The 22219-nt window shown below is 33.3% G+C and overlaps 1 protein-coding gene across 1 annotated transcript; it reads left to right on the top strand.

Moving 5' to 3' along the window:
- Positions 1 to 206: 206 nt before the first annotated feature.
- On the top strand, positions 207 to 3350 carry LOC149171517 (alpha terpineol synthase, chloroplastic). Its single transcript, XM_089424102.1, has 10 exons — positions 207 to 495; positions 585 to 781; positions 867 to 979; positions 1080 to 1291; positions 1429 to 1514; positions 1804 to 1911; positions 2020 to 2235; positions 2347 to 2485; positions 2575 to 2823; positions 2939 to 3350. The coding sequence occupies exons 1-10, from the start codon at positions 265 to 267 to the stop codon at positions 3236 to 3238; spliced, it is 1851 nt and encodes a 616-aa protein (XP_089280228.1). The 5' UTR covers positions 207 to 264; the 3' UTR covers positions 3239 to 3350.
- The last annotated feature ends 18869 nt before the right edge of the window (positions 3351 to 22219 follow it).

Raw genomic sequence — 22219 nt, 5'->3', positions numbered from 1 at the left:
ATGGCCGGTGTGGGTCGGTAATACTGTGTGTCATATTGCGCTAATAATATGAAACGTGTTTTTTCCTGTGCTTATCATTCCGCGATCATTTCGCCGAGGAAACAACAAAAACAAAGCATCTGCGTGGGTAATTATTACTGTTTTCCCCTTTCTTGAATGGATGGTTATGGTACGTCAGTTGTATCCTATAAATATCGCTTTCTTATTTCGAATCGCTCAACAAAAACCTTTCATTTCAACTTTTAGCTTCCTAATTCGATTCCAATGGCTCTCCTTTCTATCTCCCCCCTTCAGAAACCGCTTACCAGTTGTAGTCCTTTCTCTACAACAATGCCAACTCTTGGAGTGTGCACGCGACGGAAAGTTGTGACACCTTCCATCATCATGTGTTCAACAACCGCTGTGTCAGATGCTGGTGCAAAGAGACGCATAGCGAATCATCATTCCAACCTCTGGGGCGACGACTTCATACACTCTCTCTCCACACATTATGAGGTAATTTTCAACTTTTCTCCTTTTGAAGCGAACGAAATGACTACACTTTTCCTTTTTATTTACTGTGTTGAATATTGTGTATGGGTCAGGCGCCTTCATACCGTGAACGTGCAGAGAGACTCATTAAGGAAGTGAAAGAGATGTTCACTGAAATTGAAGATGGACTATCAATCACTCCCCTCAATGATCTGCTTTCACGCCTTTCCATGGTCGACAGCATCGAACGTTTGGGAATCGATAGGCATTTCAAAATGGAGATCGAATCAGCGCTGGATTATGTTCACAGGTCAGTCATCGTAGCCTCATCATCATTATTTATTTATGCTTTATATATTATGGCATACACATGATTAAATTAATTTCACGTACAGTTACTGGAGCGAGAAAGGCATCGGATGTGGTAGAGAAAGTGGTGTTACTGATCTCAACTCAACTGCACTGGGCCTTCGAACTCTTCGACTACACGGGTACCCGGTGTCTTCAAGTAGGGAGATCCACATTTTATTAGGAAATCCGTCCTTTAATTTCTTTTATGATTGCATCAACTCGCATAGATTTGATAATATATGATGCATTAATATCAGGCGTGTTGGAACAATTTAAAGACGAGAAGGGGCAATTTGCCACTTCATCCATTCAAACAGATCAAGGAGAGATCAGAACTATTTTCAATTTATTTCGGGCATCTCTCGTTGCTTTTCCAAATGAGAAAGTCATGGAAGACGCTCAAATCTTTTCTACGATATACTTGAAAGAATATCTAGAAAAGATTCCGCTATCCAGTCTTTCACGACAGGTGAGGCAGGGAAACTGATAAGAAGTAATCAAGACAGATAAAAGCGATTCTGATGTGATGTACACCTGCTAATTTACAACAACCGTTTACAACCGTGCCTTAAGTTTTTTATAATAATGTGAATTTTGTGGCTGCAGATAGAATACGTCATGGAATATGGTTGGCACACAAACCTTCCACGATTGGAAGCAAGGCATTACATGGACGTCTTTGGATATAATGAGTAGGACAATTATCTCACTGGCCGTTTAATTTCTGCGACTTCAACTTTATACGTACAATAAAAAATTTCTTTTAATTTATAGGTTTTTCTAGTAAGTATTTTATAGACTTTTGTCTTTATGTTGAAAACGATCCTGCTTTCATCCTGAAATAGTCAGCCAACCTAACTTTATTTCCTGGTTAAGCAGTGAGGCTTGCCTTTTTAACATTCTACCACAGAACTCCGTTTTTGAATGGTTTAGTTTCCATATGGTATTTCCAGTTAATACTAGTTGGACTTTTGTTTACAGAATGCCATGGATGTCATACGTGAACACCGAAAAACTCTTAGAACTTGCAAAATTGGAGTTCAATATATTTCACTCCATACAACAAAGAGAGTTAAAACATATCTCCAGGTGATGAGCTTTCTTACTGGATTATATTTTCTTCTTACACAAAATCTGGGTGTCAATAGTCTAATGATTTCCAATATTCAATAGTAAAATATAATCGTTTGCGATTAGATGGTGGAAGGATTCAGGCTTCTCTCAAATGAATTTTGTTCGCCACCGTCATGTCGAATACTACACTTTGGCCTCTTGCTTTGCGATTGATCCTGAACATTCTGCATTCCGAGTCAGTTTTGCCAAAATGTGTCATCTTGTCACTGTTCTGGATGATATCTATGACACCTTCGGAACGATGGAAGAGCTCCAACTCTTCACAGCAGCAGTTAAGAGGTGGTAACAGCGGTGAAAAACTTTGAGAATAATATTTTCTTTCTCTTAAAATGCCTATACAGCGATCAACTGATTTGACCAAAATTTGTTCTTATGATTGCATATGATCAGATGGGATCCATCAGCGACAGACTCCCTTCCAGAATACATGAAACGAGTGTACACAGTGCTTTATGAAACCGTAAATGAAATGGCACAAGTGGCGAAGAAGTCTCAAGGCCGAGATACCATCAACTATGCTCGACACGCTGTATGGATAATAAGGATTCTTACATATATTTGAAGAATGATTTGGCCAAGTTGGTGATTAGTTAATTTGCTTTGCTTGTGTATGTGCAGTGGGAAGCCTATCTTGATTCGTATATGAAAGAAGCAGAGTGGATCTCCACTGGTTGTCTTCCAACATTCGAGGAGTACTACGAAAATGGCAAGATTAGTTTTGGTTATCGTATATCCATGTTACAACCGATCCTCTCGATGGACATTCCTTTTCCTCACCACATCCTACAAGAAATCGACTATCCATCCAGGTTCAGTAGCTTGGCGGCTGGCATCCTTCGACTTAAAGGTGACACTCGCTGTTACCAGGTATGACATATATCAAACCAAATTCAAATAGAAGAAGTTTTGTGTGGCATTGCACCACTAATTTTAGGGAGTTTTCATTAGAATATAAATGCTTACATTGGCATGGCTATTGCAGGCAGATAGTGCCCGTGGAGAAGAAGCTTCATGCATATCATGTTATATGAAAGAGAATCCCGGATTAACAGAGGAAGATGTTGTCAATCATATCCATGCCATGGTCGATGACTTAATCAAAGAATTAAATTGGGAGCTTCTCAAACCAGACTGCAATGTTCCCATATCCTCTAAGAAACATGCTTTTGACATCTGCAGAGCTGTTCATCATGGCTACAAATACCGAGATGGCTACAGCGTCGCCACCAATGAAATAAAGGATTTGGTAATGATAACCGTTCTTGAACCTGTGCCTCTGTAATCACACGTTAGACCTAAAGTGATAACCGTATGTACCTTCTTGCCTGACTGTGTGCTGGATTAGGTATACCTGACTGTGTGCTGGATTGGATATACCTAATCAGGCCTGGAATTTCAAATTCCCTTTGTCGGTCAAATGAAAATTTGTTGACGTTTTTACATTTTTCATGCTCTTCGTTTTACTTCTACTCAAATTTATGAATGTCAATCTCCCTTAATCTACAAGCTTTTTTTCAACTACTTTTACATTTAAATTTTCATTAATCTCCTTTCAAAAATGGTGCATTGTTTTTTTTTCCTGTTTCGAGATATTATTCATCACCATAATATTGGATTTATATTTTAATCAAATGAGAGGATTATGATTCGTTGATGCTTAATAATTCGATCAAGGATGGGAAGCTAATCCCTATCCACCATGTAGAACTTAGTACACTTTCATATTCTCTTTGGGAAAAGATGGCCATCAGACTCCATCTTAAAATTACATTTATGTGACACAAGAAGATTCCCATCTTCTCCCATCTTAACAAAGTCCTTGCCAAATTCTACATGCTAGATAGCAATTATTGGGAAATTGTGCATTTTGATAGTTCATAATTGAAAAGGTATAATATATGAGGAAAAAAATCTAAAAGATGGGTGCAAAATTTAAAGTGGAATGAATTAAAGTTCAACAACCAACACTCTATAAAATTGAGATAGTCAGAATAACAACTCCTCTTTTACAAAAAAATAAATAAATATAACAACTTAGGAATAAAACACTCATTTATCTCATACTACAGGAAAGCATTCACACCCTAATAGAGATTATAACTTACTCCTTTATAATATTGTTACATACACTTTCTCACATAACCAAATTCTAGCAACAAAATTTTTTTATCGTATCCAAAAGGGAAAAATTTCTATGCACAGAAATTTCTATGCACAACGACAATTATCTTAGTTCATTGTTGGAAAAATGAAGAGCTGAATATGGGAATAACCTTTTTTACGGCTCTCCCAATGAAATTCTTAACCTACTCCCATTTTAATAAAACATTATATTTTTATTAAAAATTATATTATTAATTAAAATAGATAAAATCAATCTCACTAAATTAAAAGAAACGAAATAAATATTTGAAATTCCTTTTATATTTCTTATAATTTTTTATTAAAATTTAAATAATTGATAGTTTTAAAATGAATGAAATTTTTATTTATTTATTTTCCAAACTGTGATTAAGCAATATCACAAATTTTTTTCATTGAAATATGTTATTATCACTGCACTCTAATATTTAAACTAGGAATATATAATATTCTTAGAGTCTATTTCAATGTATTCATTTCAAAGTTTTCGCATTAAGGATTCTAAACCTACTATTTCTCTAATAAGACAAACATCTATTAGGTTAGAAAGTTCTTATTGGAATCATTATGTTCATTGAGATTCTGACAAAGTTAACCATGACCGTCTACTAAGCAGGCCATTGATTATATTTTCATTGCCATCCATTCCATTCCTTGTTATACCTTTACTGGAGTATAATAATGATTTGGAAAGGTTGGCAGAATTTTCTTCGGCTCGAAAGCTAATGAAAAATTCCTTCTCAGTCATTTTATATTGAACGATTTTACAAAGGTTTTCTAGATTTGAAAAAAATATGTAGTTGAGTGGAAAACAAAAATTGGTTTACTGAAACTAGATCCTCACTAAAGTAGCTATGATTTGGAAAGGTTGGCAGAATTTTCTTCGGCTCGAAAGCTAATGAAAAATTCCTTCTCAGTCATTTTATATTGAACGATTTTACAAAGGTTTTCTAGATTTGAAAAAAATATGTAGTTGAATGGAAAACAAAAATTGGTTTACTGAAACTAGATCCTCACTAAAGTAGCTAACCTGTGTATTCAATGGTTGTTGTTATGTGAGAAAAGCTAATACAGTATAAAAAAAATCAATTATAATCCCCTCCTATGAAAGAGTTGGCAGATTTTTCATGGCTGGGAGTGCGTCAACTAGAAAAGCAAAATAATAAATGCAATCACTATTATGAACATGGAAATCCGTCAAAAGAGTTCACGATGCAGGTTGTTTTTACGTTTAAGATACTCTCTTAGAAAGGCTACAACAAATCAAAAATAAACATAAACTATTATTATTTTACCTTATATAATATCAAAAAACCAGGTAGGATCCACTTTTGTGATTGTAATTAAAGAAAATTATTAATTTACATGGTTTACATTCCTCTACTCAATACAAGTTTCTCTAACTTTTATATTGTTTTTATATTGATTTCATGCTCACACCATTACATTATATAAAAAGATAAAACTATACTAAATACAATTACTGCACCCTAAAGAGGTGTGAAACACTTTGTGGCAAGCAGCAATATTGTGGGGATCCTTTGAATTAGTTGGCAACAAAGTAATTAACAAAGTGGACCTTTTAACACACTCTAGACTTAAAAAAATCACCCACGGTTTTATAGACGAGGCCTGAGAAGCATTGGATGAGAGAAACCTATTCTCTCAAAACCACCCAAATGTTTTAAGCGGTGTTCCTATACATCCCTGCTATTCATAGAAAATGGGCATGATTTCGTTGAAGAGTTCACTAGGGTTAAGGGTCGGGACATAAATCCTTCACTCAACACTACCTCAAAGTATTACATTGTCTCATAGTACTGAAGCATTTTCCGAGGTTCTTGGTTGTTGTAGAGATGTGATTGTATTGCTATGTTATATATTTCTCCTCAAGCAGGATTATGGTGAGGTAATAAAATCTATACACCATTATAAAGTTGTTTCATGTAATAAGAAAACACTCGAATTAAACTCTACTCAGAAAATAATTTAGTGTTATGATCTGACCTGAAAAACTCAGAAAATAATTTAGTGTTATGATCTGACCTGAAAAGCTTGTCGAATTTTTTTTTTACAGAGCTAGTTGAAATGGCGAGTTGGGTTTCTTGCTAATAAGTTAACCTTGTTGAGCATCCAGGCCTCCTCAAATTTCAATCGGAGATCTTCAATCTGCCAGGGAGCACCAGAGCCGCATGTCCAGAAAGAAATGTCCAAGCCAATCAAACGACAAGGATTACTGCAACAACTTGCAAGAATAAGCCTTGGGGTAATGGTCAAGGCAAAGAAGAAAGTGTATTACCTCAGTGATGACACATGAACATGCCCATTGTCTATTTCTTCCTTGCCTGTAATTGTACTTCCTCCATTCTAATGGATGAATCATGGAACAAAGCCACCATTCCATTTTCTTGGGAAATCAGGTAGATAACTTCAAATTCATGTAGATTGTTGATAGACGGTTGCCACTAATTCAGCTGTCAATGGCCTGGAGAGTGAACATTTTCGTGAAAACAACAGTGAGAATGACCTGGACAGTGAACATTTTCGTGAAAATGATAGTGAGATTGCACGCAGTTCTTGGAACCTGGGTGATGAATAGTTAAATATTGCAATTTGCACGCTTCATCAGATTAGGTTTAGCGTGGCGTCCAAGCAAACTTTAAAACACATTTGTCTCCAATTCTGAACTGAGTACAAACCAGTAGCTAATGGTAATGGTAGTTGTAGATTAAATTTGCACATATCGTTCGTATGGCCAAAGCTGCAGATGGTAGATGAGAGAGTTACTCCTTTTAGGTACTAGCCTATGGTAGGAGAGAGTTACTACTATTAGGTACTGGCTACTAGGCAGTTAAATACTGTAGAATTTAAATAGTATTAAATTGTCTTGTGTATAGGTACCAAGTCCAAAGTGGTATTATAGTTTTTGACGGTTTAACTCTGAAACTAGAAGTCAAAACTACGGGTTGCAGTTTTATAGGACACGTCAAACCTGACGTGGAAAAATTTTCAACCACCGTCGAATACGTCCTAAAACACAAAATACGTCCTACAGGACGTCAAATTCCAGGCCTGTACCTAGTGATGAAGGTTGCTTATGGAGTTAAGATAGGTCGATGACTTGCAGCTTCTTCAATTTCCGTATCCTGCCACTATTTAAAAAAAAAGGGCCTTTTTAAGTTACATGTGCAGCTTATCCATGTCAAACTTTGGAAAATGTTGAATACCATCACACAAATTCAGCAAAAAGGCTAAATAACATACATGCATTTTGATTTCTTTGGATCAGGAACCACATATAGATTTAAATTATTTTTTAACATATAAAAGATACGGTGATTATATTAGCATATTCATAAATTTGAAACACTTGTTTTGATTTTAATTTAATTATACATTTATTTAGTTTTATAATTTTGGGTAATATTTTTATCTAAATAATATAAAGAATTATTTACATTACATATATACCATGAAAAATATTAAATATAATAGTTTTAAATTTTAAATTAAATAAATTTAACTTATAATATATATATATATATATATTTAATTATATCAAATACATTTTGTTTTAAAGAGAAATTAATAAATCACGTGCATTTAAATTTGAAATTATTTATTTATTTTTTGTAAAATTTACTAAATTTCTAAATATTTAAAATTTAATTAACACATTACAAATAAATAAATTTCCATACTATAATATTGGTCTTTTTTTATCAATTAAATCTTAAGAGACTACAAATAAATAAATTCCCATACCATTAAAAGAATATTTGTCTTCTTTTATCAATTAAATCTTATTAAAGTTTAAATGTTATAAATTCAATTTTATTTTTGCAAATAAATAAATTTCCACAAAATGATAGCAATATTTGTAGTCTTCTAGTTAATTTTCAAAGTGTTTAAAATCATAAGTTAGTTCTTCAAATACAACTATAAATTTAGACATAAAATTTATTTCTATGTATGATACTAAAAACGAACAATGTATTTTGGATTTAGATCAAATATCATGCTCAATCATGAGAGTTGATTCCTTTTAATGTACCAAACATATTTGCCAAAGGTTTCTTATTTCAACTTAAGGTGGGTGACCATTAATAGAAGGCCTAGACTGATTTTCAAGGAAATATGCTTAACATATGCTTTGATTGAATGCATTGAACAGTTATAGTGTTTTAGAAAGTTTTTTAGGTTGCATTGAATTTTAATAAATTTTAAAAAGTATATATGTGCCACCCCACCCACCAATTTCCTAGAAATTTTCAAACCATAACTAAATTTATAAAATCTTGCGAGGTATCGAGACTCACTATCTACTTTCTGTACTATGAGATTGACAGAGCGAAAACATTGCAATGCTACTCTACAAACATGCCAAACACTAAGAGATGTATATACCCAAACAATAAGAATTAGTAACAGAGAAAAAGGAACATGGAAACGAATGGGAAAGAAAATTATCTTGCACACTTAGTTACCTGGATTACATAACAAAGACCAGCCATCGTAGAGCTCTGACCTCCACATGCTAAGGTTTTGAATGAATTGAGTCAGCATGAGGGAAGGAAGAAGGTCATTACTTTCGTAACACCCCACCCAAAATCAACTACCGAGATTACACTCGTGAAATGCACCGTCTCATGTATGCCAACCAACACCGCAAGGACAACTAGAGGTCACTGTAGCTAGTTGGAAGTCCAAAAGTTTCCAATGGTTAATGAGCAGTGTCAAGTTTAGGTGAGGCTATATTAATTAACACCAATACTAATTCCATTGAAATGTTGATGTACGGGTTAACAGCCATTAGTAAGCGTTATTTATATATAAACTATAAAACATAATTTAACACGGATGTGGACATTCTTACTACATTTATATCCACACCAATGTGTAGTAATAAGCGTAGAAAATATAGTTATAGCTACGTTTGTCATAATTTAGGAATGTGCTAGGGGTGTTACATTCTTTAAAATAGACTTGAAATTATCATAATTTATATTTGTATTCACAAATTATAATATTTAATTTAGAAGCCCTATATGTTTAGTTGGACTTAAAAAGTTTGTATCTAACCAATCCAATTAGGGTTTTATAGGGAGAAAAAATCGTTCTAATTTTGAACTCTTATGGATCTAAAAATCAATTGTTCATCTGAATTCTTATCAATTAACACTTAAATATATGAAAAATCTTATGTACAGAGATGACCTTACCCTAATTATTCAATCTAAAAACAAACACAATTTGAAGATTTTTGAATTGTATATTTTTAAATATATCACTCAGTGTTGCTACGATATATTTATTTGAATTACATAATTTTAACCATTAATATTTTCAATTTCAAGAGTATTTTTTATTAATCTACAATTAACAAGATTTCATAAAAAATATAGAGATAAATTTAGTGTTATGAAAAAGGTTCTATTTTCAATTTCAATAATTTATATTTTTATATTTTTATTCTTTAAGAGATGGATTTTAAACAAGGTGTTCTCTATACTACTAGTATAACCCCTTATTGTTATTAGTGCAACCCCCTTATTATATTGTTGTGCCCATGCAGTCCCATATTGATATTATTGTGCCCCATATAAGCCCACTATTGTTATTGTTTTGCCCTTACATTATTATTGTTATGTCGGCTCTGATTACATTATGACCCCTTAGACTCGTATATATAGAAAGGAGGTCTTGTCATTTATATCATCCAAGAATTGTTCATTTGTGTAATGTAAAGGAGGTTTCCCCCTCGAAGTTTCTTATTTTTAAGGCGTTTCTCTTTCTTTTCTATCTTTTTGTGAGCTGGTTTCATAACATTTGGTATCAGAGCTTTGGATTCTAGGGTTTCGCTCCTCCAAACAGGTCATCGGGGCATTTTCTCTATAATGTTTTTTCTGCGACGTTTCAGAAGCTAAAACAAAAACCCATTTGAGATGACATCTCACTACACCTCGGGTGCAAATTTTAGAGCTCATCTCGCTATATTTTCAGAGATATGATCTGAGGAAGTTAGGGTTTTTACAAGCTCCAAAATTCCATATGAAATAGGCCATCGTGGAATTTTCACTATAATTGTTTTTCTACATTAAGTTTCAAACTCTGAAATTAAAACCCATTTGAGCCAAAAACTTGGTGAAGCATGGGCCCAAATTTTAGTTTTTTTTTTTGTTATATTTTGGGAGATATAGTTCGAGACATTTAGGGTTTATTTAGCCTCCTGAATTACATCCCAAATAGGTGACCTTGGGAAAATCGTCATAAATTTCTCTTTAGGAATCGTATTGAAATTTTGTAAGAAGTTGCAGAAAGAGGACGGCCTATAGTTTTTTGTGTATCAGTTTCAGGTCCTAAGGTTGAAATAGTGATAGAGGGCACTTCGTACAAGTTCATTCTACTAAACTAGTCTATAATCAAGTCATCGTGCGAGATTTGACATAACGCTTCCTTGCATAATCCAATCTTGATCAGACTTGCGACGTTAGAAAGAGGACTTAGAGGGCTATTGCAGGACAAAATTGCAGAACTTGGAGATATGAAATTACAGAGTTACAGTCATTTCAAGATAGAGCTCCTAAATTCATGAAAAGGAGATATGAGGAAGTTTGATGGCAAGGATTCATTAAATTTGATACTACAGATGAAGCAATATTTTGATCTACGTGAGGTGCAATTGTTACAAAACGTACGTAGCGCATCTTTATATTTAGAACCAAATAAATTTTTATGGTATGAAGGGATTTGTTCTCCTAAACCACTTGTCACGTGGTCAATTTTCACGGAGAAAATGATAGCACATTATGAGGATATAAAGAGAAACACCTTCTTTAGCTAATTGATAAATCTCAAACAAAAGGGTTCAATGGCAGAGCACATTGAGGACTTTCAAAAATTCAATATAAGGGTAAGTGATATTCCAGAGAGGAAAAGGATTGATGTCTTCATAAGGAATTTAAAGGATAACATTCGACATGAGGTTCATCTTTGGGAACCTGATTCATTGGTGAAGGCATTCAGGTTGGCAAGAAAAATTGAAAGTGAAATTATGGAAACAAGGAATCCGACCACTGAGGACTATAATTATGGAAGTGTTTTTTCTCCTATCCTTCCACAACCTGCAAGGTTTACACCACAAATATTGGAAGATAAAAGAGAAAAAGAGCTTTGTTACAATTGTGATAGCAAATAAACTAAAAGTCATAAGTGCGTTAAGAAGAAATTATTTTACATAGATTATGAAGAGGAGGAAGAAAAGGATCAAGAAACATCAAAAGAAGAGGATATACACCAGGAAACAACCCCAGAGAAAGATGAAATGAATCCGATCGTATCTTGTAAATAATTGGAAAGAATTACCACTCCTCAAACTCTGAATATAGAGGGACATATCAAGAAGAAAAAGGTTCAAGAAGTGAAATATCACATTGAGAAAGAAGAAATGAATCTAACCATATCTTGTAATGCATTGGCCAGAATTACCACTCCTCAAACTATTAAGATAGAAGGACATATCAAGAAGAAAAATGTTCAAGAAGTGAAAGATCACATCAAGCATCAGGAAATGAATCTGACCATATCTTGTAATGCATTGGAAGAAATTACCACTCCTAAAACTCTCAAGATAGAAGGACATATCAAGAAGAAAAAGATTCAAGCAGTGAAAGATCACATTGAGCATCAACAACAAGTTCTCCAACTTTTAAAGGATAATACCACTTTGGTGCGGAATCAAATGAAACAACAAACATATCAACATCATAGTGAAAGAAGTTTTGATGTAGGCGATTGGGTATTTTTACGACTACATGTCAAGAAAGCTATTTATGAGAAGGAAATGTTGGCAATAACACATGCACTTAAGAAATGACGACCTTACCTAATGGGAAGACACTTCAAGGTAAAAATGGATCATGATAATCTTAAATACTTTTTAGAACAAATATTATCTTTAGAAGAATAGAAAAAATGGGTCACAAATATGTTGGGTTATGACTTTGAAATCATCTACAAAAAAGGGAAGCAAAATGTTGCTGCAAATGCACTCTCAAGAAACGATGAGGATGTGGAAGCATTATTTTGTGTTATTTCTATTATCCAACCAGATTGGATAAACGAAGCAAGGGATGAATGGAAGAAGGAAGAATTAGTGTGGCCACTCATTCAAAAGTTGTAGAAGATCCCAGTTCAAACAATATTGCCAGAACTTGACGAGGAAGGAAAAATCATATTGGAACCTGTAGTAGTCATAGAAACAAGAACTGGATAGCTATGAAATCGATAAACTTCAGAGTATCTCATTAAGTGGAAGAACTTATCTGCTGAAGATTCCACATGGGAGGACAAGAATTTGATATAGAAGCATCAAGAACTACTCAAACGTTGAGGACAACACTTTTTGAATGAGAGTGGCATGTTAGGTCCCTATACTACTAGTATAACCCCTTATTGTTATTAGTGCAACCCCATTATTATATTGTTGTGCCCATGTAGTCCCCATATTGTTATTATTGTGCGCCATATAAGCCCATTATTGTTATTGTTTTGCCCTTACATTATTATTGTTATGTTAGCTCTGATTACATTATGACTCCTTATACTCCTATATATAGAAAGGAGGTATTGTCATTTGTATCATCCAAGAATTGTTCATTTTGTTATGTAAAGGAGGTTTCCTCCTCGAAGAAGTTTATTTTTAAGGCGTTTATCTCTCTTTTCTATCTTTTTGTGAGCTAGTTTCATAACATAATGATTATCTCAAAATAAATGAGAAAAAATTAAAAAGTGGAATTCTTCACAGAGGATAAATAATACTTTGAAAATATTTTAATCTTCACATTTTTATTATTATTTTTGAGTAGACTAATATATTATATTTTTGTTCAAGTATCGTTTTTTTTCTACTATTATAGAATTAGTCACTATTGCAGAAATAACTTCAAGTTCAATTTAAAAATAATTCAAGTTAATTTTTACTATTTAAATTTTAGTTGATAAATAAAAATTTAAGTTTGAAGATGGTATTGTTAAATATTTTATAATTAATAAGTTGTAAAACAATAATTTTATATATGAAAATTCCATTATTCTTAAATTTCACATTAAAAAAAAAATAATTTTAACTTGTCATAATAAAAGAGATAAATAAATTTAACCCTTGAATACCGAGATATTTGTTTACAATTCCTATTAAAAGTAGTATCAAAAATTTACTAAAAATGTTGGTCGATCTACAACCTTGGAAGCAACCACTTATAATAAGGGATCGAAGGACACAACTACAATGAATCTAGAGTTTCACGCTTGCATACCAGTGAAATGGAAAATAAAAGCATATGAATTATACCAACCTATAAATTTATTAAAAATTGAGAGATGAGCATAGAGATTCCATAATACAACACAAATCTCACTTCATATTTGATCAGCAGAGGTACAAATATATAATACACATATTATCGACTTCGAGACAACTAGATCATCATTACAACTCACACATTGGAAAGAAGGCTGAGTCCTCGTAACTCCTAATCACTACTACACACAACATCGAAGCATTACTTCCAACACCATCCCATAATGCTTACATGGAAAACATATTACAACAATAAATAAATATATGTTTGACCGGTCTTCATGAGCACCCACATCTAGTCTGGAATATTGCAAACGCTATTGTTTCACGACCACATCTTCGACTTGTCACTTGGCCTTCATTTAAAATGTAACCACCTCTGACCATCGTTGATGAACTTTGTAGGATCAACAATATTGACAACTTGGTGCATTAGGGCTTCCACGATAAGAGTCGTCAAGTAATGAACCATCCTAAGGACCAACCACCATCTGTCGGATATTTCTCTTTCGGCTATCCATGAGTTGATAGGATGGAGGTGTAGATATTGAATATGCTCAAGAGTTTATCAAACAACTTGACCTTACACAATAATTGATGTTTTAAACACCGGGGCTTCCAATTTAGGAACCACCAAGACTTTTTATTACCAAAATTAGTAATGCACAAGAATTGACATTTTGGACATCGGGGCTTCCAGTTTAAGAACCACCAACTCTTTTAATAAAAACACCATAAACACCAACACCATCTCTCACACTCTTTTTCTTTTTAATAATAATAGATATATAACCACACACAATATATTAAAACCAAATCTTGGACCAGAACTCACCCAAATATTGAAGATTTGGAGACAAAATATTTGTTCTTCTTTTCCAAACTCGTGATCCAATTCCTTTGCCACCACTTTAGAGCTCTTATGCAAACCAAATAAACTACAGATCTATGCTAGCCTCCATTAATAAGCAAATTCACTACAGATCTTGGATTCGAAATTTACCATTCTACCACCATTATTTTTGTTCCTCCATGTCATCCATTTTGAATATCGGGGGCTTAAACCAGTTAGCTCGGATTGAGAAAAAATTGCATGGCCTTTGGAGTCTTAAGGAGGACGTAGCGGGCACAAATACTAGGCGAACTATTTCCCATTTCCTGGAGTTAGATATGTTGTTATTAGGTGTCACGTAGATGTTTATGTGCCCAGATCTAAGAAATACATGATATTTTGATAGTACTCGGGTTAGCAAGTCCATTCATGTCCTACAATACTTCCATGGACACCACCATTTTGCAAGCACTGTACAGGACTAATCGTCATGCAAACTTTTGAGAAACCATGAATCTCCTTATAATTGCATTTGATTGACAATGTTGAACACATGCAATTTATGAACAGTTGAAGACCTAATGGACAAGGCCGAGGTAGCATGCGCTTCCACTGTGACATTAGGGGAATTTTGAGGTATGAAATGGGCCTCCTAAGGAAATTATAAAATAATAGTGGAAATAAAAAAATAATATTAGATTACATCATCAAATTTTAGAGGGAAAAAAGAAAAAACTGTTTTTTCAACTCGTATATTCAAGCTATCTCCCTATGGGTTTACTCAAATTTTGAGCGGCAACACTCATTGGATGCATAATTTGATTCCTCATCCAAGGAGTACCCTTGTTTCATACTTTTGATGGACCCTGCTACACAACAAATGAGAAATACATTAAAAACGTGATTGCAATCACATTTTTTCATGTATTTCTCATTTTCCGTATAGCAGGGTCCATCAAAAGTATGTAACAAGGGTACTCCTTGGATGAGGAATTAAATTTTTCATCCAATGAGTACTCTCAATTAAAATTGGAGTAAAACCTTAGGGAGATAAGTTGAAAATACGAGTTGAAAAATTAGTTTTATTATTTTATTATTTTTTAATCTTTTTACTTTTTTACTCCAAAAATGGTGAATCATCCCCCATGGTTGACATCACCATATTGAATCCTATTGGTTATTATAAATTGTATTTTGGTTGTACATTTTTCTTAGGAGACCCATTTTAGACCTCAAAAGTCCCCTAATGGTTGCGATCTCTGACACAAATCGAAATTGATACTTGACCAATGGGATCATCCAATGAGGTTGCAGCCGCGAGAAAATTTACTACATACCAAAACACTCTCCATAATTTTGCAGTCAAATTTATACACAAAATGATCTAGCAGGTTTACGCCAAGTACATAAAACAAATATAAGATTTGCTACTAATGCACCACGATGAACCATAGAAACCATAAAATTTGAACAACATCCTCAAGACTGGGATTTTGGAATGAATGGCCAACCGATGAAGGAGAAGGAAGACATATTGATCCATATGTTTGGATTGTAATCCAAAGGTTTCGGTAGCGGTTTCTTTTAAATTTCCATGCGCCAATATTGAGGGAGTGACCTAGACAACACAATCACACCTAGATTTACACTGTACGTAAAAAAAAAAAAAAAAAAAATAAATAAATAAATAAATAAATAAATAAAAAATTTCTACCATATCGAAATCCAGACACTCTTATACTAATCTATTTATAGATAAATAGTTCTCAGATATATTCCATTTCCCTGAGCCCACCCGTGAGGGAGTGAGGCTCAGATTAGCTCTCATACCATATTAGAAATTGAGAAATGAGCAGAGAGATTCCATAATACAACACAAATCTCACGTCATGCTTTATTGACCAGCACAAGTACAAATATATAATACACATATTACTGACTTCGACACAACTAGATTATCATTACAACTCACACATTGGAAATAAGACTCACTCCTCATAACTCCTAATGACAACTACACATGACATGGAAGCATTACTTCCAACAAAATCCTCTCAAATGTCGAAAATAAAAGCATATGAATTATACCAACCTATAAATTCTCCCAAATGTTAAATGCAAAGAAATAAGAAAAAAAAATCCCTTATATCACGTTATGATCCAAAAACTGCAACAACAATTTATTCCCTTTTGAATGCTTCACAACTGCAATCTCTTTAGTTATTTTTTTTCATTTGTTAGTGTCATTTATTTCCCTATCATTTTTGTAATACACGTGGTGTAGTTTCCATGTTTATGTCCTTATATATTACCTATGTGATGTTCAAAGTTTTGAAAGGGCTAAGACACTATGCCAAATGGCATTTCATTGTGACATGTGGATGTATGAACATTGCTATGAAGAATCGATTGGAAATATAATTTTTTCAAAATACCATGAAACCCTATGATAATTAACAGCATAAATGTATTAATATGAGTCAGTGAAACAAATCAATTGCAATTAGTAATGAGTTTGATGGTGGTTTAGACTTGTATTAATTGCTAGGTAACTAGTTATTATGTGTAACTTTTTTAAGAAAAATGGTTCGTTCAGGTATCAATAAGGGCTGAATTCTTCACAGGATCGGCTATATGAAATAATTATTTTCCTATTTAGATTAATCGATTATTATTTATTATAAAGATAACCAAAATTATTAAACAATAAATTCAATTATAAGTCTTTGATACATGAAGCATAGTAGCATTTCTCCTAATGGTTGGTTATTTCAATGAAATAAAGATATTTTTTAGTCAAAATTTTTTAATCATGATTACATATAAATTATTAGATAGTAAATGTCATAAGAAAAACAAAAATTTCAAACGAAGTTTAAATGATGTTACTCAAAAACATGTTTTACATTTTGATGAAACATATAAATGAAATGAAAAATGTAAGCATATAAATGAATGAGTTTGGATATTATGGTTTCTTTTTACAACTAAGAAAAAAAATTTAAATAAATGTCTGGAAAAATTCATTTTCAAACCAAAAGCCATGAGAAATAAAAACCATCATGGTTACACTTGTATGTGTCATGTATTCCCAAGGAAGGATCGTTATAGAGGAGAGGAGGGGGTTGTTAACTAAACATAGAGTGTTATTAACAAAACATAGAGGTGAGAAAAGAAACATGAATGCATTCTAAGTCAATAGAACACAGGAAAAAAATAAGATCACCAAAACCTATATTTTTTATCTGAATAATTAAATGAAATTCTGTTTTATTAAACATACAGAGAATGTGGAAGATAATCGTGTGTTACATTATTATTCACATGATGTACATTTATAATACATTTACATGACCATTGGATTCCATATTCCAAGGCATCTTGGACTTCTTTTGACTCCTCACATTTGACACCAACCCTTAGAGGATTAGGTGTCCAACATTCCCCCCTTAATCTAAAGGGGTATTAATGAGTCCAAGAAGCTCTGTAATACAAAATGTGCAAAACTATGCATGGAAACACTAGGTTGAATGTGCTATGTGAAATGTTGGTATAAGGTGGTGGTTTAAGAATGACCACCAACACTAGAATGCTTAATGCAATTCCCGAAACTCTTCCAAATCTAGCAATAAATTGATGTCTTCTAATAGAGGAAGTGCTCCTTAATGTTTTAAAGAGGGAGACCTTCAACCTTGAAGAAGGGAGGTCTACAACCTATGTTAAAAAGGGAGAACCTCAACCTGTAAAGAGAGATCTCAACCTACGATGGTTTAAGGATGACCACCAACTCTGGAATGCTTAATGCAATTCCCATAACTCTTCCAAATCTGGCAAGAAGTTGAAGTGTTCTACTAGAGGAAGTGTCCCCAACTATTTGAAGAGAGAGAATCTCAACCTCGCATAGATGGTTTAAGGCTTCCCACCAACCAAAGGCATGCTCAAGGGAATCTCTATATAGGGCTAGAACTTTGAATCTGGTATGGTAGGTTATGGCTAAGGCTTACTTGAATTTATGTGTCTCTCATTACAACCCTGAATTAGGCTGCAGATTCAGGTTGTGGCTCAAGCTCGCTTGATGTGGCTTTGAATCTTGTATATGACCATCACTTCCCCCTATTAGATACAAGGTAAGATGATGGTGAAATCTCAACTGCAAGATTGTTCAATACTCTAGAGCAAGTTCTGACATGTGACTGAAATATCTTCTTGGTTGTTGAAGCCCATTTCCATGAAGTGATCCATCAACGATGAATCTTTGTTCGTATAGGATACCTTTTTTTGAAGCATTTGTTTTAATAATGAGTGGTTTTATGACAATGCTCACATAGATGAAGATCAGAACAATGATATTTCATATGGCCAACTCAGTCACAATGCTAGCATCTAACATTTTGTTGTTGCTGCTATGGAAGATGAGCATAATTTGGAACGCCCGAAAGTGAATTGTCATGAAGGAATCCAACACTCTAAAACTGAATGAACCCTGAGTAATATGGAATACGAAAGGAAACATCCTTGTCATATCCAAGACCAATTTTGTGCTTTTTATCGAAAAGCTCTTCCCAAGGTCTGATGATGAGCTTGGGAAATACAGATTGAACTTTTGCATCTGCATGCAAATCTACTCTTGAACTAGGTACTGAATGTGAATCAGCCTTAAATTTATATTCTTGTTGTTTTAGGAGACTGTCTCAATGTTCTGAACAGAAACAGGTTCAAAATGATGACTCCACTACTGTAATTCTTCCTGTTGAAGCTGAGATTCATGCTCCAAGAAATCTATTTTTTCTTGTGTATTCTACATACGGGTTTTAATATCACAAAGAGTGTTCTTTCTTATTTGCACTATATCATGATTAGTGGAACCTATTCGAGTTTTCAAGAACTCTAATAACTCATTAATTTTGGCCATTTTCTTAACAAGTCAATCTTATTAAATAAGGGGTGGCATCTTCTCAATGGTGCATATATTGAACATAATGCATTACATGTGATAGTGCCAATGATGATAAAGGTAATGTTCGCAAAAAAAATAGTTCAGACTAGTGAAGGATAACCTTTATCTGGTTCTTTCAAAGTTACCTTTTAACACTAAAGTGCACATTCCTCTTATGAAAGCCTTCACATCTATTCTTAACAATTAGTGGCTGGTAGATCAATTATATAGGTATATGGTAGCTATATAAACAACATAACTTTATAAACGATAGCAACAATATAAACAACACACAGAGAATGAATTAACACACATAAAAAATTCAACCTATGTGTACCACACATTCTCACATACCGAGCTCAAGTTGAGGGTGTTATTGTCCCACTTCTTCCACTTCTACTCATCGTGTCTCAGCCTCTCATGCAAGAAAATGATTTCAAGCATTGTTTGGCTCTAAATCAATAATTTTTACATTGAAAGAAATGTGAGATACATGTGAATAATCCAACCATGACACACAATATCACAACACCAATAGATTCAAATAGGGCCCGCCTGTTATCTCAATTGTACATGATTCCCTCTCATCCTCTTCGTAACAACTCACCACATAAAATATAATTTATATAGAAAGTGGCTACATACATGGATTTACCGCTTCCACTTCTCCTCCACTCTCCATGATTTTTGTTGTTTTGGAAAATATATTTTCCCAATACTTACATCTCATTAACCATTCTTGGGCAGAGTTCCTTCTCCACTAAGAAACAAAAAAAACACAAAAGTTTAGCTTTCACCAATGTATTGTTGTGGGGACAAAACCTTTAGTAGTGAGGGTGAGAACCCACATGCAGAAGTTTCTTATCTATCTACCCATCTCCACAAAACCTCAGCTTTACCAACCATTTTACTGGATTTCCATGCTCTTTTCATGGGTTTCGGTTGCAATTTATTTTATTATTTTCTCTCCCTTTCCATCTTCAATGAATAGTTAAATGGACTGGAACACAAAATCAGGCACACTGTCCATTGTGTCACAGAGACTCTCTGAATTGATATTCACATTTTCATTCTAATTCAAGCCAAAAATTTTGGTTTATGTTTGGATCTTGATTCCTATTCGGTGATGAATTTTAATATAATGAAAGACTTTTATGCTCTTGTATATGTGCTTGGAGTGTTCTACTGCAATAGGTCTGTAGACCAGTTTATAGCTAGCTACTTTACTGGATTCATTTCTCTTCTCCGGTGAGACATAATGCTTCCTCGTAGCGTGAATTCTCATGAAATCAACTCACGTTGTCTCATATGGTGATACTATGAATTATAACAATGCATATTCTAACTGTACCCAATTCACGTGAACAGAAACAAATCATTTCTCTCTTATAATTTTTTGGCATATTTGATGATGTAGAGAGGTTCCTCAATGCTCCTACTTGCTCTTATGTGTGTGACACGAAGACTAGGATTCAAAATTTATTCTTAACGCTTTGCAGGGGTGCTTACGAGTAGCTATCCTTTCTGATTGAAGGAAACTATTGATGGTGTAAGCCCTTCAAACTATAATCCCTTGCTACAGTAGTTCGTTTATGAGAAATCTGGGATGATTGCAACATAATGCACAACCTGATAATGCACAATCTCTCAATTTCTTGAACTCAAGTAGTGTGGCTACTCTATGGGCGATGGAAAGAGAAACTACCAAGGACAGCGCTGAGGAGATTCTAGGCCTGGAAAAGTCAGATAAATTGTTGTAAATACACTGGGCATATAAAAATAGCTTATAACAGTTAGAAAGCAAAGCTCAGAGGGACAGAAATATTCAAGGTAGAATCAGGTATTGACTATCACACATAGAAATGATGGGTCAAGGATGGCAGGACTAAAGCAGGGCATGAATTCACCTGCAGTTCTGATACCATGTTAAACATACATGAAATGTGAAAGATAATCGTGTGTTACCTTATTATTCACATGATGTACATTTATAATACATTTTACATGAACCTTGGATTCCATATTCCAAGGTCTCTTGGACATCCTTTGACTCCTCACATTCCACACCAACCCTTAGAGGATTAGGTTTCCGACATATTTCTACACTAAATTTTGAAGAATTAATAAATGAAATTCTTTTTCTAAAATACTTTTAAGAAATAAGTTTCTTATGCTTTTCCTAAAGGATCTTTGCTTCAACTAATTTTTTATTCAAGTCATGATTAATCATTGTCAATCTGAAGATCTAAAAATATCTAATAATATTAATATTATTATGGTTTAGAATTCATTTACTAATATTAATAAAGTTTGATAAAAATTTATTTTTAATATTTTATATATTAATACAAATAGTAACACATGTTAATCGTGATTAACTTGGTCAACCATAAGTAAATAATGATCAAAATAAAGCATTATGTTCAGTATGCATATAGTTAACAATAGATATCATGCTTGACATTCCTATCACATACTCAAACATAGTTAACCTTTATAGATAATGTTTAAACAATCAACTATGGTCAACCTCAATCAATAATATGTTTAACATAGTCAACAAACAAAAACCAACATCACAAGATAATGCAAAAAAATTGACATTACAATGTGATTAACATAGTAAAACATTCTCAACCTTTGTATACCTTTATAGTCAATATCTAAGTATTAAATGTTAGTTTCAAGTAATCAATTATAGTCAAACTTAGTCAACCATGCCCGATGATAGCTGACATTACTAAATCATAGTCAAAGTTTAAAATTATTTAACAGTATTGATATTAATATTGATAAAGTTTATTAATTAGTTTTAATAAGGTATTATATTGTTAGATGATCCAAAAATAAAATATTATCATAGGTTATAAAGTTAGAATAAAATAATTATTAACTTAATATTTTAAATTGATAATTATTAATATAGAATATTTGATTATTAAATGTAGATATTTAGGATTAGAATATTGTTGTAAAAAGATATGACCCTACA

This window comes from Pinus tabuliformis, chromosome 4_2 (genome assembly GCF_031772625.1).
Source record: "Pinus tabuliformis cultivar Carrire ecotype Pingquan chromosome 4_2, CPIR1, whole genome shotgun sequence".
NCBI lineage: Eukaryota > Viridiplantae > Streptophyta > Pinopsida > Pinales > Pinaceae > Pinus > Pinus tabuliformis.
Note: the sequence above shows the minus strand (reverse complement) of the source record. Positions and strands in the feature narration are given on the sequence as shown.